This window comes from Falco cherrug, chromosome 3, assembly GCF_023634085.1.
Source record: "Falco cherrug isolate bFalChe1 chromosome 3, bFalChe1.pri, whole genome shotgun sequence".
Classification (NCBI taxonomy): domain Eukaryota; kingdom Metazoa; phylum Chordata; class Aves; order Falconiformes; family Falconidae; genus Falco; species Falco cherrug.
This window is the reverse complement of record NC_073699.1, coordinates 122,009,389-122,036,731: the sequence shown is the minus strand read 5'-3', so window position 1 is coordinate 122,036,731 and position 27,343 is coordinate 122,009,389. Positions and strand designations below refer to the sequence as shown.

The 27,343-nt window shown below is 43.4% G+C and overlaps 1 protein-coding gene across 14 annotated transcripts in view; it reads right to left on the bottom strand.

The window, feature by feature from the left end:
- PUM1 (pumilio RNA binding family member 1) overlaps positions 1-26,095 on the bottom strand; it is a 78,000-nt gene extending 51,905 nt beyond the window's left edge. For 4 of the 14 annotated variants that reach the window (XM_055703510.1, XM_055703511.1, XM_055703512.1 and 1 more), the window contains exons 1-3: positions 25,851-26,092; positions 21,294-21,667; positions 6,177-6,245 (exon numbers count right to left, since the gene is read on the bottom strand). In XM_055703510.1, coding sequence (XP_055559485.1) covers positions 6,177-6,245; positions 21,294-21,656 — 432 coding nt within the window. In that variant the 5' untranslated portion in view covers positions 21,657-21,667; positions 25,851-26,092. Of the gene's footprint in view, positions 1-5,383; positions 5,417-6,176; positions 6,246-21,293; positions 21,668-25,850 lie in introns of all 14 variants that reach the window. The other 10 variants (XM_055703502.1, XM_055703505.1, XM_055703503.1 and 7 more) reach the window with 6 other exon arrangements.
- Positions 26,096-27,343: the final 1,248 nt, after the last annotated feature.

The window sequence follows — 27,343 nt, the reverse complement described above, 5'->3', positions numbered from 1 at the left end:
GAACTACAGACTAAAGATCTGGAAAGGGACATCCACAGACATGAGGCAGCAGGTTCAGACACACTTTAAATACAGCTGCACAAACCAAGCACGCTCCTAACTGAAAGATAAGGAAAATGAACACTTCATATGAATATGCATTTATGAACCACAGCAACAAGCTGTGTTATTAAGTGGAACATACAGAGCAAGCTTTTATTTGTATTCTGGTTGCTCATTTAAATAACTATTCCAATTTTCCTGACCATACAAACTGGGTCAGTTCCACAAAAGGTAGCAAGACCATTTCCTCTGGCTGGAGGGCAACTTGAGACTAATTTAGCTCTTTACTGTTTCACCTACCCTCTACCCCTTTCTTAAGGGTGAAAACACATCTACTTACCAACAAGATCCTGAAGAACTGCACCCAAGCACCGTCTTACAGTTTTTCAGTGAATCACAGACAAGGATTAGAAAAAATTCTAGCACTCACTGTCTAGTACATACACACACCCTTACTGCACAACTACAACTCTGTCCCCTGTAGAGTTTAATCTTTTCCCCCGAGAAGCACAAAGTTTCTGACTGGAAGCTCTATACCATAAGCAGAAAGAAACAGAATGTGTTTGTTTTACAAACAGATTCTGGAAGTATTTACATATATTGGGGAGGGGAAAATCCAAAAGACAGTATTAACAGATGGTAATGGGGGTCCATTTTCTGTCAAGTACTGCTCCAACCAAAACTAGAGGTTTACCAAGAAGTAATCACTTGTACTGAATTCTGCAACAGGCTGCCGAGACAGTACATTTTTCCTCAGGGAAAGCTGTCAGTTGCAATGGAAAATAAAAAAAAAACCACCACGAAAATTACTCTAAATGAATATCATCCAGTTCTTCAGGTTGGAACTTGAAAAACAAAAACAAAACGTGCAGCAGTTTAGATCTACACTAGTTTATTTGTTGCCCCGTTTTTATTAAAATTGACCCTATATAGTATGAAAATAATCCCTCTAAGCCCAGGGCTTAGAGTTAGGCCAATATTCAATTTAGCAGAGCAGGGAGGAGGGGAGAGGACGGCTTACACATCAACAAAAACAATTCTACAACCAACAAGTACAGAGCCTGTGCACATAGATCCCACTGAGATGAGATTATGAATTAGACAAATTAAGTAAACTGATCCCCTCCAGTCAAGGCAAATATTAAGATAAAAAGCCATCTGTGCAGTTGGAGAACTCAGTTTATCTGCAGCAACAGGTAGGAGAAGGCAAAGCGTTTATTTACAAGTCACATTTGGGCAGCACTGCAGGTTTACAAACATTAAGATGTTATCTACCCTAAAAAAATGTTGCCATCTAAAAAAAACAAACAAGATAAGGAGGCTGAGCACACAACAAGCAATCCCAGCTGGTGTGCCGGCAGCTGTGCAGCTGCCAGCATTTGCTGTCATATCCCAAAGAACTGGCAGCTTTCTGCCAGCTCAGGGAGTTAAACTGGCTTGCAGGAGGGCCTGATAGCACAAAAAAGAAGGGAGGGGGGCGTTATATGATTGGGAATGTAGAGGGGAAGGTTAGAAAAAAAACCCCAGAAAATAAAAAAATATCCATCTTGCCAGGATGGCAAGCTGTTAAGCAGTCTAACTGCATTTCACTGACCCCACAGCACTAAGCTGCCCCTCTGCAGCTGCCTGACCAGTGCCTGGTGCGTTGCTGCACAGCTCTTGCCCCGGGTGCTGCTGCTCTTGCACCCCTTGAGCCATCCCAATGTGCCAGCGTAGCTGCTGCAGCACCATCGCATTTTGCAAACACTGCTTCAATCTTCCCATTTCTAATGCTGCTAGCACTAGTTAAGTTGAAGGGGGGAAAACAACAGCTGAACAGAAACGTTACTCAAAACTGTCAATATTCCCCAGCCCAGCTGCCAATGAATCATAAATTTATGAGAGCCCATTAAAGCTATCATTAGCAGTGAAAGCAGAGTCACATGGCCGGGGGGGGGGGGGGGGGGGGGGGGGGGGGGAGAGCAGCGGTTTGGGGTTTTTTTGCTTGGGTTTTGGGTGTCTTTTTGGGGGGTTTGTTTGGTGGGGTTTTTAACTACATACAAGAATGTCTAGGCCCAGTGTCACAACCACTCTGCTAAGAAAAAAAGCACTGGTCACTGGAGAGGCAGGGGCTTATCTGGGACCTAACCAACTGCATCAAGTAGACATCAACATGGACATGGTGAACCACTTATCACTTCAGCCTTTGATGTTTTAAGAGCTCTGCTGTAACAAACCACGGGGATTGTAGCAATTTCACTGTTTGGCCAGTGTCAGACCTACACTAGACCCTAGCACTAAAACCTGCAGGGGAAAGCAGCAGGGAGTAATAATTAAATGCTCATCAGTTGAAGTGTAAATGAAAGCACAGGGTAAGACTCACTGTTACCCTGATACTCATACTTCAAAATTTTTGGGCCAATTGCTTCCATTTTTAAAGTTAAGCACCTACCAGTTGCTTGATGTCTTTCTCTTCCCACCCTCCTCCCACCCTCCTGGATTAAGTTACAGCTAGCTGCTCAACCAGCTGCTCTTTTATTCTAGGTGCATGCTTCTCACTCACCGTAATCTACTACTACCAAGTCAAGAATGTTGCCACAGTTCAAAATGTGTGTAAGGCACTGACAACAAATACCACCTCAGTCTCTCTGTGCTGTCCACTTTCCCAAAAAGACAAGGCATGAATATTCAGTATTGCAAAGCTACAGACAGAAGGGATTTAAACAAAGAAAAGCAGGTATCCAGCTTCACTGTCTTGAAGGCCAGAAAGAATGAGAACTTGCATAGCTCACGTTAAAACCTCAGGTAGGTAACAGTGCTGCGTGATCAAAGACCTGGGGAGACAGCACAAGCAGCATGGGCACATGTTCTGGTTTATGGGCAGCAACAAAACCAGCTGGCCCCTATGTGCAACTTCTGAAGTGCCATTCTCTTCCTTCACCCATTGCTATAGACCATCGGGGTTTATTACTTTCCGGTTCAACACCTGCTAAGAAGGAGAGTTTGATGCAAAACTAGTTAACATGTAATTCATTCTGCTTACATGGCTTGTAGTAAGGCTTCAAGATTACTTCCTTCGTTGCAGCTAACAACCCGGACAGAGGGCTAAAAAAAAGGGGGAGAACAGACACCCCTTTTAGAAGGCTACATTATCAACTATGTTCACTACCAACGGCCCAAATCTCTTCCATTTTAGAGTGGAACAGAAGGGCTTCTGTGGCTCTTTTTAATTTCACACTTGAGAAAGTACTGCACTTCCACTCACACAGAAATTTAGGGGTGGTGGAAGTGGGGAAGCACAGGATTTTGAAGATGGAAACAGCCACAAAGCAGATGACAGCTGTGGGTTGTTTTTTTTTAAACTATTCTTAACTTTCCCAGATTAGGATATTGTGTTCATCATCAATTATCTACCCTGCTGTCAAAAGGCAGGTAAGAGATTTAATTGTTTGACAGAGCCTTTGAAAAAAATGTTTTCAGAGGCACAAACTCATTAATTGACCAAGATTATGACCATTTTGCTTACTAAGCAGCAAGAAAACAAGATAAAAAATACACTAAATGTGTAAACACACTTTTCCTCATCTTTCTGCTCCAGATTTTTCACTATCAACTCAAAGTAGGAGTTTATTGACATTCCCTGCAGATAAGGCTCAGAAGATACAAGATAAAGAAATACAAATCAAATTTGCTTTTTTCCTCGTTTATTTCACGCTTAAATTTTTTCTTAAGTACACTGACTTTCTCCATGAGTTTCCTTCACATTCCAGGAGCAGGAGGAGAAGAGAAAATCATCAGTGCCTTACTAAGGCATCTAAACAACAGATAGGGCATGCTGCACAAAATCAAAGTCTGTAGCTGAAGAACAGTCTTGAAAGCCAATATGCATACCCTGCAGGGATCTCTGTTTACATAGTTCCTTAAATCGGCCAGCTGGATCTATGGTAAAATACCTTGGGGAAATACAGAGAAAATTCAATGGATAAAGAAAGGAAACTGTGGGACTGAGGGAGAAAAACCTCAAGAGAAACAAGAAATAAGTGTCCGCAGCTTAAAGAGAAGGGTGGAATGTCACCTTTCCTGGAAAAACATGCACGTTCCAGTACGTGGGAAAGCCCAGTGACAAAAGCATGCTATCTGCAAAACTTTCTGCATCACAGTTACACAGGGCGGGGTGTGAGTCATCATTGGAAAGCAAACCTCACATTCTCCAAAAAAAGCAAACCCAAATTCACTTGTCTCAAGAAGTAGCTAAATAAACTAAGAGATGGTAAAAATCTGCATACTTAAGAATGCCTTCAGGCATTTAAGTTAACATGACCTAATGCCATGTTAAGTACAAAACAAGTGCAGTACTTACTCTTAATGGACTTTCAAAGAGCCTGTGTATTCTCCGTCTGAAAATGGATGTCTTGCCCAAGTGAGGTGTTAAAAAATATTCACAGAACATTCACACCCCCGGCATTCCACTGGCATGTTTCATATGGAAGCACATGAGCTGTTCTTCACCAGCTTTAGATGGGTTTTTAATGTCATGTTTTCTCCTTTGTAAATAATTTTCACTACTCGTCGTCAATAGTCTCAACATAGGTTAATATAGAGAAACAGAGATTTTCTTATCAATTGCTGTCAAATTAAAACACAACTCAGTATCTTCCAAGGAAGAAGAAAGGAAGAAGAAAGGAAGAAGAAAGGAAGAAGAAAGGAAGAAGAAAGGAAGAAGAAAGGAAGAAGAAAGGAAGAAGAAAGGAAGAAGAAAGGAAGAAGAAAGGAAGAAGAAAGGAAGAAGAAAGGAAGAAGAAAGGAAGAAGAAAGGAAGAAGAAAGGAAGAAGAAAGGAAGAAGAAAGGAAGAAGAAAGGAAGAAGAAAGGAAGAAGAAAGGAAGAAGAAAGGAAGAAGAAAGGAAGAAGAAAGGAAGAAGAAAGGAAGAAGAAAGGAAGAAGAAAGGAAGAAGAAAGGAAGAAGAAAGGAAGAAGAAAGGAAGAAGAAAGGAAGAAGAAAGGAAGAAGAAAGGAAGAAGAAAGGAAGAAGAAAGGAAGAATCTAATCTACAAGCACCATGAATTCCCTGAGGTCTTTCAGTCTTTCACCTGAGAGAGGGCACCTTCTCAGGAATCCCACCACACAACAGTCCTGGTTTGCTGTTTTCTCCAAAATAATTTTGGGGTTCTAGGGATTATTTTAATTTTTTTTACCCTGGTTCAAACTAGGTAACAGAGATAGGATGGACTAAATGTGAAGAAAATAAGGTAGCCTGAACTTGGAGACAGGAAGGTAAAAAGGAGGGCTCTCCAAAACAACAGACCTGTATCAAGCTGACCTGCTGTACATTAATATCCTCCTACAAGACACGATTTTCTCACCTCTGTTCTTCTGCAAGCCTCTGAAGGGACTGACTATAAAGGAAAAGGGAACAAGGCAAGGAAAAGAAGCATTTACATCCAACTCTCAGGAATAACACAGCCAACTACAGTAACGTGCTATTCTTTCAAGTCACCCTAAAAAAACAGGTAAGTTATCTCTTTTCAAAGAAAACCAATGACCATCTCCCCCAAATCTGCCACCTCCTTGCTGCGCTGTGAGATTATAATAACTCTTACCGAGTTTCTATAAAGTTAGAACTGAAAGGCCCATTATCTGACAACTCCTGCTCAGTCCTTTGGACAGGTCAAAGCACTTATCACTTCTGCAGCCCTTGATTATGTTGCCCAGATACTTTAAACGTTAAACACGGGTCTGTGCTTTATGACAAGAACCAAAAGGTGGCCAGGAGTGGAAACAGGGCAGCAGACAATGACAGACAACTAAACCCACAATATTATGTGGTCTGAGATCACTGGATCCCGAAATAAACATGCTACAAGTACTGTAACACTTGTCACAAGACATATTTCTAACTGTTCTTTTACAACCACCATTTTACTGTTAGATGATACAACAGGTGGAGGGCTTAGCTGTTCCTCCTACTAACATGTATTCCAGCCTGACAGGTTTTTATTTTGTTAAAGCACACACACACACACACACACACAAGCATCACAGCCATAATGGAGAACTCTCAAGTTCAGAATCATTCCAGAAGCCTCAAAACACTGTTATTCATTTTCCTCCTCCCCCCAAAATACACAGATTTTTTTCTATAGGCCTTTCACTCACCTCTCCCATAGCCCGTCCTTCCAGAGCAAGCGCTTGAAAATCATGATTCAGTTCATCCATGGAACGCACCTATTTATAGATGGGTAAGAAAAGCACATGAGGAAATGTTTGTATTTGTGGGAGTTTTTAAGGATAATCACACTTCATAGCAATTTTTCTGATACGGACTGAGAGATACAGTCCATATTACAGCATATAACAAGGTTATTGAGCTCCAAGAGATGACTTACCTTTAAGACTCCCAGAAGCTACAGTGTTTACAGTGTTAGATTTATACCCACACAAAAAAGGAAAAACTAGCAGTTACTTTTAAGACACACAAAGTATAACGCAAATGCCTTTGCTAAGTTTATTGCAAGAACTAATATTTCACAGTAAGATGCATGATCTCAGGTGAGGGAGCCAATGCATAACCAAGCGAGTCAGCATCATTTCCTTTGAGGTGAAAATCAAGTAAAGACTTGTATAAAACAGGCAGTCTTATATTCAAGTTACATTGATACAAAAGAGAAAAACAATGGTAGAAACCAAAAAGCAAATTAAATTAAATAACGCCATTTGAAATGGGGGGCAGGGGACGAAGAAAGGAGAGCAGGCAATGCCTTAAGAACAGTTGCCTATTTTAGTTACTGTACCCCCAGCATCTCAAACTGGAAATCCAGAAGCACAGACTGGGATGCAAAGCACCTTAAGAAAACCCCTAATGGAATATGACTTTTTCCTCATTCTCAGGAAGTTGGCAGCATGTGCCACAGCAGCCATGCAGCTCCATGGCTACGCTAAGGACCCCAAGACTGGCCAGCTAAGGCAAGGCAGGCAAGGGAAAGGCAGTAGTGAAGCAGTCCTTCCAGGTTCAGGCAGGACAGAGCTCGGGCACTGTGGGAGCAAAGGGACAGCCCTGGGAGGTGACACTGACACTGGCCTTGCTCACCTAGAGGACCTGCGGCTATACATATACTTGGGCCGTTGTGTCATTTTTTGTTTTGGACCATGATTTGATGAAATTGATTGAATCAGAACAGAAAAAAAGCAGCAACTTAAAACCGTTAGCTACACAAGTCAGGTATATTAAAAATGCAAGAAAACACTTCTGATTTTCATTCCCAAATCTCATCCAGACAAGTCCCTAAAGACACAGCCATTGAGCACACATACCAAAGAGAGAAAAACATCCAACTATGGACCTGAGGACAAAGCACAGAAGTTCAACCATGTGCTAGGATTCAGACTAAATTATTGTCCTCCTCAGGTAACACACCTGTATCAAAGCAGTGCTTATTACAACAGCCACAAACATGTACAGTGGCACATAGGCAACACTACATGCCTCCTACTCAATGTTTACATAATCCCTGCTACTCAACAGATCTGATACACCTTTCTGCTTGAGCAGGGGTAATGTTTTACAGAACACTTATTTACAAGTAATCCATACACTCTATTCACTGCAGTCCTTCATAGGCTCCTTGCAGGATGCTGAAGACTAATACACAGTGTTTAGTCAAGTCATCGCTGAAGACGTACCAGGTGACTTGGACACAGCCTCCTCTAGGCCCAGGAAAAGAGGTCAATAATGCCTAGTGTGTGATTTATAGGACAAAAACCCAACTGGTTTAAATGCTCACACATGACCCTCCCAGGGACCAGTGCTGTAAGCAGTTACACCGCATTCACTGACCTTAACCCTGACTTCTGATACTCATGACACTATTTCCAGCAGAATCAAGCCAAGACTTTGTTGTGATTACACTTTATTTCAATTTTAAGACAAGATTCAATAGACCTCACCTAGGAATATCAGATGTAGGGAAAGCACCATAGATAACCTGCAGAAGTCCCCTCCAGTCTGAATCCTTCTACTATTCTGTGACAATACTACTTTGCAAAAGATTATTAGATAATTTAACAGTATGTTACTACACATATATGTAATTTGCAAATCCTCAATGTCCAGTCACTCAGAATCACAGTTTAAAAATAAGGTATTCTCTTATTACTCTATCTCAGTTCAAAGTTATTTTCAGCTATGCCTCAGTCTTGCCACCTTCTGTGATGAGACTTAATCGTATCAACCATGAACACACAGAGTAAAAACAGGACTCCACCTTCCAGAAACCACAGCACCAGGCAACGCCAAGGACTTTACTGTCAACTCACTGATCTGCCAGCTAAGGTATATCAGTTGCCTCATGCGAGACAGACGTTAGCAAGACCAAAATCTTCCATGAAGCATTTCAAGCTGAACTTACAGAAAGTGCTGCAAGCCCCGGACTTGCTAAGCCACAAAAGCTCTAACAGCAGCAAATTACCGTTTCAATGAGACACCGGAGGAATAGAGAAGCTATACAAAGAGATGCAGTAGGTGATGTTCTTTACCCTCACTGCTAAAGCAATACCCCAGCAAATCACAGATGCAGCCACAATGACACTGATCCAGGACTCACGGTGCTGTGGAAAGTGCCAGTGGAGAAACAGGGACTGCTTAGTGCATGTCCCCCACCTTCTCCAAAACAAATAAACTCCCAAAGGTGGATGTTGTGCTGTGCAAACCTCAAAACAAAGCTGCTAGAAAAATATAACCATTACATTCCAAGCATAAATCAAAAGGATATTAAAAGAGATTTCTATTTTGTTTTGGTCATATCCCAGCCCCATCAGCTCCCTGCTGCCAAGCGAGCTCCTCTCACAGCTTTATTATAATGTATATATAATACAGCTGCATTAAAATCCCTGGTCAAAGCCCTGTGCAGAACATGCAGGCAGTTTCCAAACAAGAATGAACTCCTCGGCCCCTTCCCTCACCCTTCTCTATGGTACTTGAGCAACTTACAAGGTTACCCTTACCCTACCAAACATCTTTTAAAACGCTAAACCCATGTATTTTATTTGTTCACATTCAATGCAGAAACATTTTCACAAGTGTCTTGTTCAAGCATTTGTCTTGAGTAGAAAAATGTGTTATGTTAAACCAATTACAGCAGCGTGAATATGTGATTTACATCCATGTGTGAAGCCATGCTCCCATGCTGGCCTGAATTCTTGGTGGAGAACCTACAGCTGGTGTAACTAGAAACAATATAATCTTCATCACAGTCAAAGCATTCAACAGAACTTCACAATCCTTCACCAGAAACCACAACATTTTAGCAATTCCTGTTTCTCCAAGAGCTACAGTCCAGTAAGCATACACAGCTCTCCTCAATGTTGACCATTTGTCCGTTTCCAGCGTGGAGAAGCATGTTTGCCTTCCAATGATGCCATGATAGTTAATTACTACAGAGGTGATACAGAGACCAAGATAAGAGTGTTAAAAGGCAAAAAGCAGGATAAACATGAAAGCCAAATGTACTCCAGCTGTTTCATACCTGGTTGGTTTGACTGCACACCTAACAGCACGCTATTATTTTTACTCCTCTCTTAAGGGTCTGAAGGAAGCTGTCCTTCAAACACGTCTTAGATCACAAATTGCCATCCTAATTTCCCTGTTAAAAGACGTACAGCAGAAATGGACTGCCTCCATCTCCTTCCCAAACATATTTTACCTCAGTCACTATCAAAAGCACAACAAAAATAATATTGGCTTCTCTATCTGCTATCAGAGGTCAGGTAACAGAAGAGGTTATTCTTCATTACAGATGTTTTAAGTCACACCCCTAATCACCTCTCTTTCAATTCTAACAATTATGCACAAAACCATTTTCTAAGTCAGATCTTCCCACCTTACTTTCAGGCACTGTATGCTCAAACCATATATAATCACCAATGTTGAGGCCCTTCCTCTCAGTCACACAGTTCCCTTATCACCACTGATCATTGTATCTATTGTATAGCCTATGTATACAGGCTAGTTTAGTATTCAGTTTTAAAAGACTGTACCCAAAAGGTCCTCTTCTCATTTCCCCACTTCTATAATACTAAATAGCAACATCTTTTCACCTCATTTTCTTACATGGTATGCACAGTATCCCAGGGCTCCTTTATTTCCCTTCAAAAGAAGAACAAATAGCTTCTGAAACAGCAGAACATAAAGCCAGTAGCATGACTTTCTACAGCTTAGTATTCCAAAAGGCAGGCAAATACTCTGAAATGGAACAATATATATGGGCTTCCACCTCATCGGGATTTATTCCTGTTAACTACACTGACATGTAGAGCAGAGCCATGATGTTGTAAATACTAGAAACAAGCAGGTCCACAGAGAAAGAACCTCTTCATAGATGAGCACTGACATCAATGATTTGATTACCACAAAATCTCACTCACCACTAAACCAGAGGTTTGAAAGAAATCCAAAAGACAATGCCAAAATAAAGTGGCTGCCAAGGGAGCAATGCCCTGACATCTGGATACAATAGGACAACCTGGTTCCTTGGAGGAAGAGGTGATCTTAAGAAACATCAAGAACCACAAGAGAGGCCAGCTGTAGTCTCAATTGCTTCATAAGTGATCCAACAAAACCAGACTCCTCCTCCCAGCCATCAGCAAACCTCAGTTGCACCTCCATTCCCAGCCTCTTCCAGGCATACTATGCCTCTGCAAAGCAAAATGCAAAGTGCACCTTCCTTGCCAGCTATCAGCAACAGACCTCCCTACCTTATCAAGAGCACTCATTCTTTCTGATAATGCAGAAAACCAGCAAGCTTGCTTTTGAATCCTACTTAACAAAATTAAGGCTCTATATACATCAACAACACTGCTACTGAATGACAGTTACAAAGCAATTCCACTGCACAAGAATATTCCTCCCCTTCATGTTAAATGCTGCATATGCACTCAGAAATTACGTCAACCCCACTGAAATTAATGAGAATCTCATTCAAGAAGAGTAATTTCCACACAGGCTAACATATGAATGTATGTCACTGTAACACACTACAGCTTATAACCACTTCACTGACTCCTAAATAATTTTCTGCCTTCACAGTGGAAGCACGCACCCCAAAGCGGAGCTGCCCAGCACACTAACTAGGAGCCACACCAAGAAGCTGAAGTAAACCCACAGGATTGCTTTGCTTCACTGAGGCTGAAGTCAATTCAGTCTCTCAAAAGGCCTCTTAACCAATTTTCACCTTTGCACCGAAAAACATGCGATAAAGCGAGACACAGCTGTATTACTCATTACACAGTCACTCTAGGTCAGACCTCCAAATCTTATTTTCAGTGTCCTGAATAAAAACCCTTGGCCTCATACATGCTGAGGCTACAGGGGCCTTTCCAAGTTTCAATAGCAGATACACACTACCTATTTGAGAGAGGACAAGATAAAACACAGAACGCTTTCTGCTCTCACCTACTGCAGATTGCAACAACACAAACCAATTTCTCTCTAGGTCAATGGCCACTTTCAAAACTCAACCTCCTGCACAGCAGAGGAGCTTCTCAGCAGCTCTACACTGAACATATTCACTGTGGATTTTCCAATCCCTCAAGCAGCACACACCTTATTTATGTCAGGTAGTCACCTTACACACAAGACAATTACAGCTTTTTTCTTTTTTCAAGTAAGATTAGAAGGCCTCACCATTGTAAAACTCAATGCCTGTAACTCAGAAGCAAATGCTTTTCTGATCCCAAAGGTACACGGACCCTAGTCCTTGTATGTATCTGCAACACTTTTGAATTTATACAGCTATACAACAAATACAGAAAGCAATATTCCAGCAGCTAAAAATGTTCTATGCACTGGTACTGTTTGATACTGGACCTTCCGCTCACATACCAGACCACAGACCCAGGCAAGACACTTTTCCTTGCCTCTGAGGCCCCCTGAAACATACCCCATCACAGATATAGCCTGTATTTAAAAGCTTTGGAAGTTGTCTCTTACAGAAGAGCAAAGCGGACTCAGGCAATTATCCCAGCTATCACCAAAGACCCAAGGGTCTCAGTGACCCACACGAAAGGGTGAGAGTGGAGGGAACAATTTACAGGCAGAGACCAAGACCAAATCTCTCCTGTTACACCTCTAACAAGCCATCCCAAAACAGGGCCTGATGTCCCCAGTGCTAAAAAGCTGGAATGCAGTAACAGGTGAGAAGGGAAACCTGCAAAACCACCAGTGTGCCCACAGAAAGAAGCAATAAAAAAAGCACCTGATAGGACACACTGCACTGCTGGTACTGAAAACTCCTGTTGATTTTAACATAGCAAACAACAAGGCCCACAGGGCTAAATGGCACTTGTCAAAAGGAATTCTGCAGTCAGTTAAATTAACAGGAACTGTGGCCCTGAACTGTCCTTACAATTACTAAACAGGAATTTGAAGGACCTAAAAAATTAACATGAGAGCAACAGTATTATTTACCTTTTGGACTTCCAGTACCACATTTTTTATTCTAGAATAATCCAAGGGTTTTTTCCTAAAGTGATAGCTACCAGCAAAGTAGCTGAATTATAATTTTAAGTAAATATTGATGTCAACAATCAGTGTTAACACTGCACTTACATTAAGCAAATATGATTGCTACTATGACCTTTACATATAAATTCAAAGTGTAATACTGTATTATATTTCATGGTCTGTCAGGGGATTGTATACTAACCTTATATATTAAGGAATCCCCATTTATGTAGAATTTATATTCACCTAGACAGACACAGAGCAAAATTATCAAAGACTAAATTTCATTCTTAATCACAAAGGATTTTTTCTTCCTCCTTACGCAAGTGGTGTTTCCCAGTAAAAGAAAGGACAGGTGGAATTAAATAAAGAAGGGAGGAGAAGGAAAAAAAAAAAAAGCAAACATACAAGAGAAAAAACAGACAAACAAACCATCTAGAAAAGTCCTTTGGAGAAAAAGAAACTGACAAGTAACCCTCTGAGAAATACTCTAGCTGATGATCTAAACAAGTTGTCTCTAAAAGTACACCATGAAGTCTGAGGGTTTATGATTTTTATTTTTTATGTTGGACAGCATTAAACAGATAAAATATCTGAATTTATTAGCAGTTTAAACCCTCTTCTGTTGCTGTTACTATCTATTTCTATTAAGCCAATTATGTTAAATAGGGTAACCAGAGCAAACTAGAAGGCTGCTTCTGTAAGCCTCAGCTCTCCAGTTTCTCTGTTTATCCTCTCCCTAACGCTACTCCCCATGTGGCCCCATTTCAAAGGCTGCCTTTCTCCTTCCCCAGCACTTTCTTCCACCAGGATCTATCTAGCACCCAGCTGTCCCTTCCTTAGATTAGAACACTTATTCTCTCACTACCCCTCTCCCCCAATTCTACTTCTGACCAGGAAATAAAAAAACCCCAGAACAGCATCTGCTAAAACTGAGGTAAGTTAGGCACTGCAAAGACAGGATTTCATCAAGTTGGAACATGTAAATGGCTGCTTCCAAAATGTCTTTGATCTACAGTAAATTCCAGGGCCGACTGCAGCCTTCAGTCCTGCCAGCCAAGCAAATGAACTCCAGGGTATCCAACAGACACTATCATAAGGAGTTGTGGGTGAAGCATCCTGAACTTATCTGCCATCCTGGCAAACAAAAGCATGGGCAAGAGCCTGGTGCTGGGACCACAAATCCCCAGGAAGGGCTCACTCCTCAGCCTCTGCTGATGCTGGCTGTGCTCCCAGCAAGCCTGGAGGGAGCTCTCTGCCCAAGCTTCATGGGACCACCTTGCTATGAGACCACTTGTTTTGCTTTACTACTCCAGCAGAGAAATGCAGGAAATCATGTTAGTTTTATACTTGCCTGGATAGATCAAAATGTTACAATTTCTCAGCTCCTAAGAAGAATAGCATTTATTTGTTTCTGTAAGAAGAGATGAGAGATTCTCAGTTCTCCCTGTTTGCACAGGTACGTTCCAGGTGCTTACCTAGAGCACCTCAAAAGTGTGATTACTACTTGGATATTTATTTTTAATTCATGTGCGCTCTGCAAGTGTGAAAAGTTAAGTGTCACGTAAAGTTTCCATCCATTAGGCCTTCACATTTTGAGACTTGATCAATTGGTAAAAGATGTAAAAAAAAGGAAAACACACCACACCACAAAAAAAACAAACACCCAACACGCCTCCCCCCACCCAATTAAAAAAGAATAATCTTAATTTTCTTGTAAAACATTCCCCAAAAAGGTCAACATTACTACCAGAACACCAGGACTGAGGTAGTAAGAACAGAAAACACCAAAAACATTCAGGCTGCTGCCTGGATAAAGCATCCTTAGAATAGAGAGAACAAAAAAAAAAATACATATAGCTGGTTGAACAGCCAAAATACTTTACAGCACTTGATTTATATACTCACAAGTTGTTAAACGCTTTTTAAATTAACCAAAGGTTTACAAATTTAAGATGGAAACAAATGCCTCCTACTCAGCTGTGGGAGACTGCCTGTTTGTTTTGTTTGAACAGCTCACATAGCAGGTTATTTAAAAAATATCTACTCTGAGTGCATACATACACACATACATAGTATCTAGGAGAGGAAAAAAAAAATATTTACCAGCTGACAATAAGAAAAGCACTGCACACTGTCAACAACAGGCTTGCCACTAACAGCTAGATCCAGGGTTAAAATATGTCGTTTCATCAACTGATTACAGCACTATTTTTAGTCCTCTCCTATAACAATAGTTGGTAAAGAAAGAATGTGAAGTCACAAATATTAGACAGGATTAGGTGCTTTAACTATTTTTGTAGTAAAGGATTCATCATTAGAATTGCTACTACCATTAGCATTCAAAGCAAAAAGCTATTGAAACTGCAGATTTACTAATGCCTTACATGGCGTTTAGCCAAGATGATTAATGATTCAGGGTACAGAAATAAATGCAAGAAAGGCAGCCTTTCAGAATGGCTCAGCTTAGTTTGCTAATGATGTTTTTCCTCAGATTTTATTCACCAAGGGTAGCACTTCATTAACATGGAATTTAGGTTACCCTGCGATGTCTCAGGTATATCTTGTTGGGGTGCAAAATTCCTAAAAATTGGATTACAGAAGAAGGAACCTCAATTCTGCCCTGCTTGAGCTGGCAACACCTTGGGGAAAAAACGATGTTCCTCTTCCCGGGTACATGTCTGGATCAATGTTTTTGTGCAAGCACTTGGGGATACACCAACATCTGGCTCATTTGACCCCCCAGGAGAGCTTTTCCTTTCACTCCCACCCCTACTCCCACCTTCCAAGGTTTAAATTCAGAGGGAGAAAGCCATAAAGAAGGGATGCAAGTTGCCCCATGCCACACCAACTGTTGGCAGCAGGGCAAAGATTTGAGAGTTTAGTATCAGTTGAGTTTCACCCCAGTGCAGAATCCAGATCTGAAGCACCACTTGTGTACAGGGGAAGTAACATGGCCAGATGCTCCCAATAAAAACAACTGTCCTAGAACAAAAGTTACCCCTAACAAAGGAAGAAGAGTAACATGATATCTGAGAGCATATCACTTAATGGGAGGGACTGCAGCATCACATGACATCTGCAGACAAAGACAAGTTTGTTCACTGCTGACCTGCAAGATCATAATTCAGAGAAGACAGCTTTAAAATCGTCTCAGCATACACCTAAAAACAAGTTTTCAGATACAGAAACATTAGATTCAATGCTCTGAAGCAGCTCTTGCTTGAAGAGATTTCTGATCACCAGCGGAAATTAACTGTGCCAGTTTGGGAGTAGGACACTATATGATTTGTATCTTATATAAAGTTTCACACATTTACAAAAATGTTACAAGTATCACAACCTGTGCTGCAGAAGCACAAACATGTCAGTCACACCACTTCAGCAAACCACAGAAGAGCTGATAAGCAGAAAGCAAAGTTGGTGAGAGGGGAAGAAGAAAACAAGCAGAAGTTACACTCTAACAAAGCGCTCTCTTCAAAACACACTTGGGCACAATATATTAACTGAAATCCTTGAAAGTCTTCTTGAAGCATTGTAATTTGCAAATTCAACAGCGTGAAAGTATCTCTGCTCTCCTTGAGCAAGCACCACAGCAAGGAAGCAGACTACAAAGGCTATATACCACAGAGAAATCCCAAAGCCAGCACATCAGGTTGCTTGTGCAATCCCAACTAGAGCCAGGTATGCCTGTCAGGGACAGTAAATCCCACAGATTCAGAGGAAGCAGATTCTTAAACAAACTTTCTGAAGATTTCAGGGTGGTTGTTTCTCCCCTATACAAGAGAAGGATTTTCCAATACCCAACCTTAAATATTCAACTTGGCCAATCTACTCGTGCTCCTTCTATCTCAGGAGGAATTTTCAAAGGGCAACGTAAAGCAGAAAACATTAAAGAAAAATTAAATGTTCCAATTCCTCTCCTGCAAGACAACCCTTTACTAAGGGGAAATCTCTGCAAAACACATCAGCCAAACTAGACATTTCATTTCAGCAAAGTATTATGATCTAAATTATCTGGGTATCAAGTTAGCACAGCACTTCAGTGTTAACATGAGAAAAGCCCTAGTAACTAGTTCAGTGTGCCGCAAGGAAATACTCATGAAAATTCAACAGGTTTAACAAAACATACATCAGAAAATTATCTTTAAGAACAGAGCCACATGTGCTTCCACATGGTGTACGTGATTAAAGACTTGCTCTACACCTTCAGTTCTAGCACAGACAATAAACCAGATGCCTTGGACCACAGCGGCCCTCAAACACTGGGTGCTTTCTATAGGCAGATCAGGAAATCTCTGTACTGAAGAGTTAACTGTCACTTAAACAGGATTTCACTTCGAAGAACAAATACCGGGGCTTCTGCCTCCTTAGCTTCCAGGATCTTTTTAGAGGACCACGCCACGACTTTAAGGCAAACTCTGGCCAGGGAGCCTGCCAACAGGCACCAAACACTGTCAAACAACATCAAATCCAAACACTTCCACAGCAGCAAGCAGCACAGCTTGAGTAGCTGTGCTCTAGAAGGGCAGCTGCCAGGAGAACGACCTTCTGTCTCCACTTGAATTCAAGTTCCTGGTTAAGAAGTTGTGTGGTCACACTGTCAAAAGCCAAAACTGAGCATAAATCCCAGTTCCAGCCCTGTTGCTCTCACTATTCTTCACCAACTATATGTGAAAAATTCCCCACATTCAACAAGATGATCCCTGCAGAGTTCTACTGTCTCCAATTATTGATTAAACATGCTTTCAAAGGTGAGTACCTAAAATTATTTGCTTCTACTAAGCAACTCCCATATTACCCTAATTGCAATTCAGACAGTCTAAGTATATCCATTCACTGTAATTCAGAAGGGACCACCACCAAAGAAACTCTTCACCGCAGTTCAAGAACACACATGCACGCACAAGCCACAAAAGACACCATCCAAGAAAACCCAGCCAATTTTCCTAAAAACCTGCTCAGTATTGATAACTTGTCCCAGCTGAATATCTTGACTGTCTTCTAATTCCCCTTAGGAGTAGTAGATGGCTGTTTGGATTTGTAATGACATATGCAACCTTTCATAACCAAGACATATCCAACCTAGGCCATTCCTTACCAGGAGTTATCTTCTACCTCTTTGCTCACCTATGGGAAGTTCTAATCTCCACCTTTTTTTCTTTTTTCAGGATAAACAGCACACAAACACCCTAATGCAGCTAGTGTTAGCTGTCTGTCCAAACAGTCTGAAGAGTAATACAGCATCGTAGATCAATGACAGCCTAAACCTCTTCAGTTTGGATCTTGGAATTACTGGTGGACACTGGCACTCAGCCTCACCTCACTGCTCTTTGCGGATAGAGACTATGTTTTGCAGCCAAGACCTGGCTGATGGAAGTGTCTTCCATGTAAAGTTTGGTGATTAAGTTTCTAGCTACAGACAGCTAGAACTTTGCTTAGGGGTTCAAATTCCAACCTAGCAAAAAAAAGTCTGATTCCACCATTACTTCAGTGTCTGCAAGAGCAAAGAGGAAGTTAGAAGCTATTTGTGTGGCTGGTGTATCTTTGATACCTTTGCATGCAGAACAATAGTAGCATCTCTAATCACTTGATTTTATACAAAAATTTGCCACCCCACCCCCCCACACACACCTTCTGGAGAAGAAGGGAAAAATGCAAAGGGAAAAGGAAGTTTCCAAGTAAAAACACAAAAAGAACCAGCACATTGCCACTGTTCACAACAAGAGGACAATATCTACTTCCTTGGGAGCAGAGAAACTTTTTCTTAAGTCATCCCTACTAAAGCCATTCACAGTTCAATTCTTAGAGCTGCTACTCAAAGCACGAACAAATGACAAGGAGGAACAGTCAGCACAATAAAAAATGAAAAGCAAGGACACTGTAAATAAGTTCTGACTCACAACACACTATTTAATAACACATGATGAAATGCTATCATTTGGTAAAAATCACTGGAGTAATATCACCAGACAGAGATAGATGTCTGACTACATACCAAACAAAGAAGAAACTGGGATTCAATGACTGGGGGGAAAAAAGAAAAAAAAAACCCACACTCTATCTTTAATTACAACCTCCCAAGCTCTAGGCAGACATTAACCTATAATTATTTTTTCTGACTTTCCATTATCTTCTAGCTACTGAGTTTCCTAACCAGTCTTAAAGGCAACAAGGCAAAGGCCCTCACTGCATTATCTTTGAAACTCTAAAATCAAACGTACAGTAATATAAGTGTATCCATGAGAAATGGAGACTTAGCAGACATCTATAATGATCCCCACCCCACCCCAGCGTGTCCCAGCACTTCCTTCCACTTCTACCTTTGCAGGATAAATTCAATTCTACCCTGGCTAAGCCCAAACTGAATTAAATCATTTTTGCATGCACAAGAGTAGTTCTTGCTCCAAGGAATTTATAATTTAAGCAATAGATGCAGAGGTGGCCGAAAAGTCAAAAGGAATGGCACTATTAGGATTACGTATATTGTGCATTCTGCTTCCCATGAGTAAAATCTCCGACGCAAACAGAGAACCATGGAAAGAGGGGCACCCAGGAAAGGCTGAAGCAATAAACACAGAGATGAAACTGCCCAACAATCACTGCAGTGTACCGTACCAAGTAAGACACATGAGAAAAGGGTTACTGCCCCACCTCAGAGTTGACTTTGAAGAAATCAAACACCACGACTGGTTCAAAGATGCATGCTGAATACAAAACATCAGGACTATGGGACAAATACGTTACAGCCAATGTAAAAATCACCAGGAAGTAGAACAGAAGAGGTCCCAATGTTCAATTATATTATAGTGGGTATTTCTTGAGCTTCAGATCACAGAACATATGGGTGGAAAACAGAGAACTCATTGTACAGAAACTTGTGCACTTAACCCTGCCAGGGGTGTTTTGTCCACACAACCTTCTCAGAAGCATTCTGCCTCCAAAGAATACGTGTCATTACTTAAAAGTTCATTTAAACTAGTATAAACTAATGAGTTTTTCTTTCATTAAGTGGTGCATGTATTAGCATCATTTCACTCAAGAAGTAACTGAAGTAAATCAAGCTGAGGAACAGCAACATATCTCCTGACATCAGAGCCTGTCTCTGTAACATGTAGGATTCTTCTGTCCCAGTGAAAGTTTAAGTCTTATGGTTATTAAAGAATGCAGTTAAAAAAGCTCAAATACCAGCACAATTTTTAATGACTGCAAGGTTCGCGTATTCTGTCCCCTCCCCATCCCAACCCACCACACCCAGTGAGTTGTCTTCAATTGTAGGGATTTTCAGAGAAAGGGAAATTAAAGTGTGAGTTGGAGGAAAAGAGGATTGAGAATTTTATGACGTTCACTTTAACTCATGAAGTCACCTTTCCACAAAACATCCAAACAAAAGCAGTCCCTGCCCAGACACTGCCACATGAGACTGCATGACAGTTTTTGAGAAACCTAAAAGTTGCAGCCCTTCAGTAAGAAATTTTTGCTTGTTTCATACACAACTTAAAGCAGATTAAGATCTCTTCCATCAGTGTCTCTTGAAACAAGTTTTATATTTACTGACTGAAAACTTGGATAGTTAACAGAAAAATTACATCTCATTTCAATGCAGTTATTTTCTTGAAACTAATAACTATGTTTCCAAATGAGGGAATAACTACAAAATTCTAGCTGCTTAATTCATATTGCAGTATTTCGTGCGATTTTTCTTCCGGAACAAATTAACAGTGCACTTTGGTTTACTTCTTTGTTGATATACACGCTGACTTCAGTGAGGTTGCAAAATTCACTGCACTGTTTGCCTTAAAATGTCTGGATGGCAACACACCCCCTGGGGAGGCACAGCAGAGGAGCAAGGGCTTGTTCCCTTTTATTTGAAAAACTGGAGGCAGGAAATATTCATAAAGGTTGCAAAAGCTTTGTGTCTGCTGCTCTGACATTTGTGGGAAAATTCATTTCTAAAATGTGCTTACATTTAAGTTTTGCTCCCTTAGAAGAGGAAGCACATCTTCTTTGACAAGTTACTTACAGGTCATAGACAGAAAGCTAGAGTGAGTCATGCCCTCGTTTAACTCACAGCACATCTGACAATGCAACTACTGAGAAGACTTCTAATAAACACTACTACTGAGACATGTTTTGGCCCACGACCCTTTTAGAAATGTTAAGCGCTGTAAGAAGTTAGCCATGTTTCTAAAAGCACTGTTTCATGATGCTGTTAAGGCTGTTCTCCTCTCAGTTCAGTTAAGCACATTAATAGCACCTTCCCTTCCCAATTAAACCAGAAAAAACCAAACCCTCAAAACAAACAATAAAAGAAAACCAGGAAAACACATTACCAGCAACTTCCAGAACTACGATTTTCAATATTGGGAATGGTAAAAGCCCATCCTACATGCATTGGCAGTTTTGTAATAGCATTACATAAGAATTATTTAACTACAGCAACAGATGTGAAAAGCAGCTGCAGTCACAGTCACCCCTATGCTAGTTCACACATCCAATTTAAAAAAAAAAAAAAAATCAATAAAGTGAATGATAAATTTTGTAAACATGCATTTGACTGTCACAGAGAGTGAATTGGGATTTCAACACCCTCAAGAGCAGAAACATTTCAGCTTATAGCTACCAAGGCACCGCAATCCTGAAAAAGAGAAAACAAAAAGTACGACTGTTGCCATTCCGACCACACAACCAGCTTCAGCTTTAAAAAGCGTCATTAAAAGCATCTATCATAAGCCCGATGCATTCACGTGTTGAGTTTGGAAACATTGAACTTTTACCTGATGTTCTGCATGAATGTTATCCCCAGTAGGCCAGCGATGTTTGCTGTTATTATAGCCGCCTCCACCACTTCCTCCTCCCCCAAGCTGCTCACCATGCTGCCTCTGGAAGAAGTAATCCACCATAGCGTCGTCCTGGGAGCGGCCTGCAACTCCTATGGATCCAGGAACAGGACTGGAGTGTGTCCCTGCTGCAAGTGCCTGATTTGCAGCTGGCTGTTGCTGAGCCTGGGACCCTGTTCCAGATGTCAATACAACAGGCATGTTGGGATTAGCTGTATCTTGAGTGTGCTGTTTCAGGTGGGGGCTGAATGAGTCCTGCCAGAGTACTGCTTTTCTCTTCAAAACACACGCAACGCTCATTCCACCAACACCTACAGGGGTGAGGGGAAGGGGGAGAGATGGCAAGAGAGAAGGAAAAGAAAACATTAAATCCTTACAGCTTCAGCTTGACGTGTTAAATAACACACCCATCTTGTGACTGGCAGGGAAACATCACGATGCCAAATCTGACTCCTTTTAGCACAGTTATTTGTTCCATTAGCCAAGCAACTAAAATATCATATAAAAATGCACGTTAGCCAAAAATCCCACATTTTTTGCTGCAGAGTATTACCAGTATACTCAAGATTCCCATAAGGTACCCATTCCACTGAAATCAGAATGCCAATTCATGCAATGGACGAAACATTGACTGGAGTGCTGCCACAGAAAACTGCTAGAAAAAAGGCCCTGAAAAACCTGTTGGGACGCAACTTACACCATCAGTGCCTGCCATGCTTGTTTACACCTGACAAATTACAAGGCAGATCTTCAATCAATACATGAGTCCCACTGTATAACGATGTATGTGTTCACTTAGTCATTGAAAACATCAAGGTAAGAGTGGTGAGTTTTTTCAAATGCAAACTTAACTGTATAAGCAGAAATTTAGTATTTTAAGTCCCAAACACGATGTGCACTCTTCCTGCAAACTCAGAAGCTGGTTTTGGTCATGAGATGGTAAAACACACTGGCATGTTTTGTCCAAGATTTGCTGGAGAAAAAGCAGCTAACCTCTCGGTACCCAGGATCTCGGCAGAACCTTCCAGAGCCAGAGCAGCCAGCAGTGCCGGTCCCGCTGTCAATGGCACCAGGGGAAAGCTGGACAAGTCACAGCAGCCATCCAACACTGAAAATGCCCCAAATGTTTTGCATACACCCAAAATCATCTGCATGCAGGACAGAAACTGTCAGACTAGGCTGACAGCAACTCGCTAATTTACTAACCCCCCCCAAATACTTTGATAGCGTCCCAGCAGCACAAAACCAGCAAGTTTGTTATTTTAAGACAACATTATCAGCTGATCCTGACAGTAATAAAGACATTTCAGTGTGAAGTGTTTTCCCCTCTTATGTAATGCTCAGCTAATGCAGGGCACACACAAATCAAATTTGTTTTTAAAGGCATGGTATAGTCAGAATTACTATTTTTTAAAAAGATCGCTAGTTTATGACTTTAGTTACCTAAATCCAATCCCACAAATACCACAGAGAATTAAAAGGATGAAACTGGGGGGCGGGGGGTTGTTCAGCCCTTACAGACTCCCACCACAGCTGCATACCAGTACCAGAATGCTTTTACTATTGTACCTTGGTGGCTGTAAACCTTGGCCCTGATCCTTACAGCAGCTATGAGATCCTGAAAGGCAGCTCTGTTTCCTCTCTGCTCATCACAGTAGTTTTGAACAACAGTCAACTACTACAAGCAACTTCCAAGAACAATTTTCTAACAGTGCAGAAAGTTGACACACACCAAAAGAATCCAAGTCCTATCTTTGATCAGACTTTGTCAGGTCTGTCCCACTAATTTAGAGCTGTGTTAATATTCAGAAGAAAATTACTACAAGAACTGCAGAGATAAAAAAAAAAAATCTTAATTGCACCTACAAAGTGCATTTGTTGACACACACACACACACACACACACACAGAACCTCCATGGCCACATAAACAAGCAACTCTGCAAGGGTTTTTACACATTCAAAGACCTTCACAACTTAAATACCAGCAGCATCCAACAGAACTAACTCCCCTGTCTTTCAGAAAGTCTGGAAATCACTACTGTCCCCATATACTTCATAAAACACTGACAACACCTGATACTACTAAACCTTCACTACAATTTAATGGCATTTTCCCATTAGTTGCCCTTTAATAAAAATTATCAGAATCCTTCAGTAACATGAAATCAAGCAATAAAGCTTCTCTATGCAGCAAGAAAAAAAAAAATAAGTAATTACTGGTAAGAAATTAACACATCCCCAAGGCGGGGTGTATATTAATTGCAAACAATGAAATCCAAGCAGCTTGCACCAAAGGAGGCTACACATTATCTCAAGACAGACCTAAAAAAAAATACAGGAATACCAAGAATCTACAAAAAGTTTCAAGTATCTAAATAGTGTGACAAGCTGTTTCCAGTGGAAATACCACAAGATACAAAGTTGCGAGTGCAAGCCTACACGGCCACATTTCTTTGCTCCCTCAAAAGGCAGCAGGCTGTGAGGTCCCTCTGTTCACCAGCAGAAATTCATTTCTGGGTTCATTTGCATGCAGACTGTTAATAACTGTATTACTATAAAAATCAGGGGTTTTTTTGAGCCTTTAGAAAATCTCAGTCAAGGTACTATGAAGAGCCGCACAAGTGCCTCCTGTGCCCAAACGCTTCCTCTTTCATCTAATACAGTTGAGGCAGCTCCAAACACAAGAGAAAAAACTTGGCAAAGGCAACATTTTGAAAGGGAGCAAAGGGGAAAAGAGCATTCTGGGTAGTTCAAGTTTAGTTCCAAGATGTGTTTTTATAGAAATGCCATGTTAAATGTAGCAGACAGCTGAATCCTGTCATTCAAAGCACACAGAGCATCAGAAATATGTGAAGTCACCTACACAACGCACATTCATTAGCTAACCAGCAGCTGCAAGGTTCACCACTGCTAATGGCTACTAGGACCCTTTTCGTTCCCAAACTATTACTAAAAATACATAATAAACTTTTCCTCTGTAAACTGTTTGCTGGCAAAAGTTACGTATTTACAAACAAAAGCTTCAAAACTGCTACAAAGCACTCAAGGCAGACAATTTTCCTCTCCCCTTGGTAAAAAACACAGCATGCAAATGAACTCCTCTGTGTTACCATTACAAGCAAAATGCTTTAGATTATGGGATGCTCCACCAGCAACACAAACTTCAGGAACATCTCCAAGCAAGTTTTAAGCACAAGTGGCAACAACATTGAATAAGGCAGCTTTAATCTGCATAGAGCACAGCTACGCGTTCAGATCTTCACTGCTCTTATTTTATATTCCTCTAAAAATAACAGAATATTAAAAAAAATAAAACAAAAAATCAACACAAGACGAGCGTTTCAAAAAGTTCAATCACGAACTATAAGACTGTTTGGGTTGGGTGGGTTTTTGGGGGGTTTTTTTGGAAGTCAGAGTGGAAATTAAAGCACAGCCATTGTTCGGGAGCTGTGGCCTACAAGAACTTTTAACGTTAAACCTTGTGTTTTCCTGAAAACCTGGGGAGACGCAGCAGGAAACGGGTACATTGATCACCAACCGGATTACTTAAACCAGCGTTAAAACGTTGTAAGATAAATGCTACCCCTTAACCCACCTCCCCCGATCTTAATAAAGGAAATTCCTTACTCATGATCTACCTAACAAAATCTCTGCTCAGAGCAAAGTTATTAAACACCGACAAAAAAAAAAAAAAAAAAATCACACTATTTCTCCGGTTGGGGGGAGAGACAGACTCTTAAAATCCCAAGTTTGCAATTAAAAAAGGCCCAACACTTGTTATTACGTGCAAACGAGATAAAAACAAGGGAAAAAAACCACACAAACACAAAACCCCTGGGTCACTCAGCACATCAAAAAGTACTGTCTGCATTTTCCGACCCTCCCGCTTGCGAGGCGCCGTCCCTCTCCCCCTCCAGGGACACCGGGCCCCCCAGCCCTGCCGAAGAGCCCCCCAAGGCCGGGGGCTGGGGGGAGCACACGGACACCCGGCCACACCACCACCGCGGGCCAGAGCCGGGCCGGGCCCCGCGGAACAACAAAGCGGGGCCTCGGCCCTCCGCGGCAGGCCGTGCTAGGCTCCCCCCCCCGGCAGAAAGGAGAGTCCCGGGGAGACCCCCCGCGGCGGGCCGGGCCCGGCGGAGGACGCAGGCGTGGGGCGCCGCCGCCGCCCGACCGGGATGGGCCCGCGGCCCCCCCCAAACAACACCCGCTCCGTGCGGGCCGGGGCCAGCGTGCAGCGGCCGGGGAGCCCCTCACCGGAGGCGGGGGCCCACCGCGCCCCCCACCCCGCGCTAACAATAGGGGCCAGGCCCCGGCCCCCGAGCGCCGACAAGGAGCCGGGTGGGAGACAGCTGAGTGCAGCGCCCCGCCGCCGCTCGCCTTCGGAGCGGCCTGGCACGGCTCCGCTCGACCCCCCCCACCAATATGGCCCCACCAGCAGCTCCACTGAGGTGCGCAGTGCGCCGGGGGCCCGGTCCGGTGCCGATACTCACGGGCGGAGCGGTAGGATGAAGACGGATCTCGGCCCCCCCCAGGCCGCTCGCCGCCTGCCTCTCCCCCTGCCTTTCACTCCGACAACATGGCGGCCCGGCGGGGACGGGCGCCGCGCTGCACGCCGGGAAGGCGAGGCCGGTCCAAGCGCCGCCGGGCCGCCGCTCCCCTGGCCGGGCCGGGCCCTACCCGCCGCCCCGCAGCCGCCTCGCCGCCGGGCAGCGCAGCGCGGGGGGGCCAGGTCGTGCAGTGCCCTGGCGCCCCCCTGCGCGTCCCCCCACGGGTTGGTGTCCCCGCTCCCCGGCCAGGCCCGGGGCGGCCTGGGGCCAGGCCAGGACCAGGGGCTTCAGGCTTTCAGCGTGGCCCCCTCCCCGGATGGCGCTGGGTACGGCCGTGCCCTCCCCCACTGCCGCCACCGGCGCTTCCTCGGCCGCCGGGGCTGCGGCTGAGCCTCCCCAGCTCGGGCACCCCGAGCCCCCGGGCAGCAGCGGGGAGGCCGCCAGGCAGCTGCCAGCGCCCCCCGCCCGCACAGCAGCCACCATGGGGCCTGTCGCACAAAGGCGGCGGGGACCGACAGTGGGGGCACGGAGCGCAGCGGCGGGAACGGCTCCTGCCCGCTCCGCGCTCTCACTAGCGCAGCGCCAGCAGCCAGGCACAACTGTGGGGCGATGCCCCTCGTGCCCCCGCCCCAGGCCCTCTCCCCACACAGCCGGGGCTGGGGGCAGACTACCGAGACCAGCAGGCGCCGGCCAGGCGGCAGCCGGGGACCGAGGGAGCGCGGCGCGCCGGGAGCGGTAGTTCTGCAGCAGCGCCTCCATGTTAAAGGGGCAGCTCGCTCGGCAGCGGCTGCGGGGACTTGTTGCCCCCTCACGCACCGCGGTGGTGGAGCTCTTCTGGTTGGGGAGGGGGGGTTTCAGCGCCTGCGCTTGATGCTTAGATGTAATATTTTTCTCTTCCTCTTGGCCAGGCGAAAGAGCCACACGTGAAAAACGGGAGGAAAATGCTCACGGCAGGCAGCGACACGGGGCATGCCCTCGCATGCAGGCAGGGAGCAAACAAGCAGCAGCAGCCCAGCGCAGCCTTTCAAGGGGCTTCATCAGACATACAGGGTCCTGCAGAGCACGTGGAGCTCGGCGAGAGATTTCCCTGAAGTCTGAGCTTTTGTGGGTGAAGCATCAGGTTGTGGTTTCAGGCACAAGAAGTTACTTCAAACAGGGTTTATCGCAGTCATTAAAGTGCAAGCAGGGCCAGATCCATCTGAGATCTTGCTGCATGGCTTGCATGTATCCATTTTCTCCCCGAAGGGCTGCTGGGGTGATGGGTGTCGCTGCAGCCACGCTGCCTCTTCCAGGCACCCGCACCGCGATGGAGCGTGCAGCCCAGCCGGCAAGGGCCTCACCCCAGCCAGCCTCCCAAACCCTGGGGAAATACAGCTGTGGCTGCAGCCTGGGAGGTGCTGAGTACTCCAGGCAGGGCGTGACAGGGGACCTTCAGG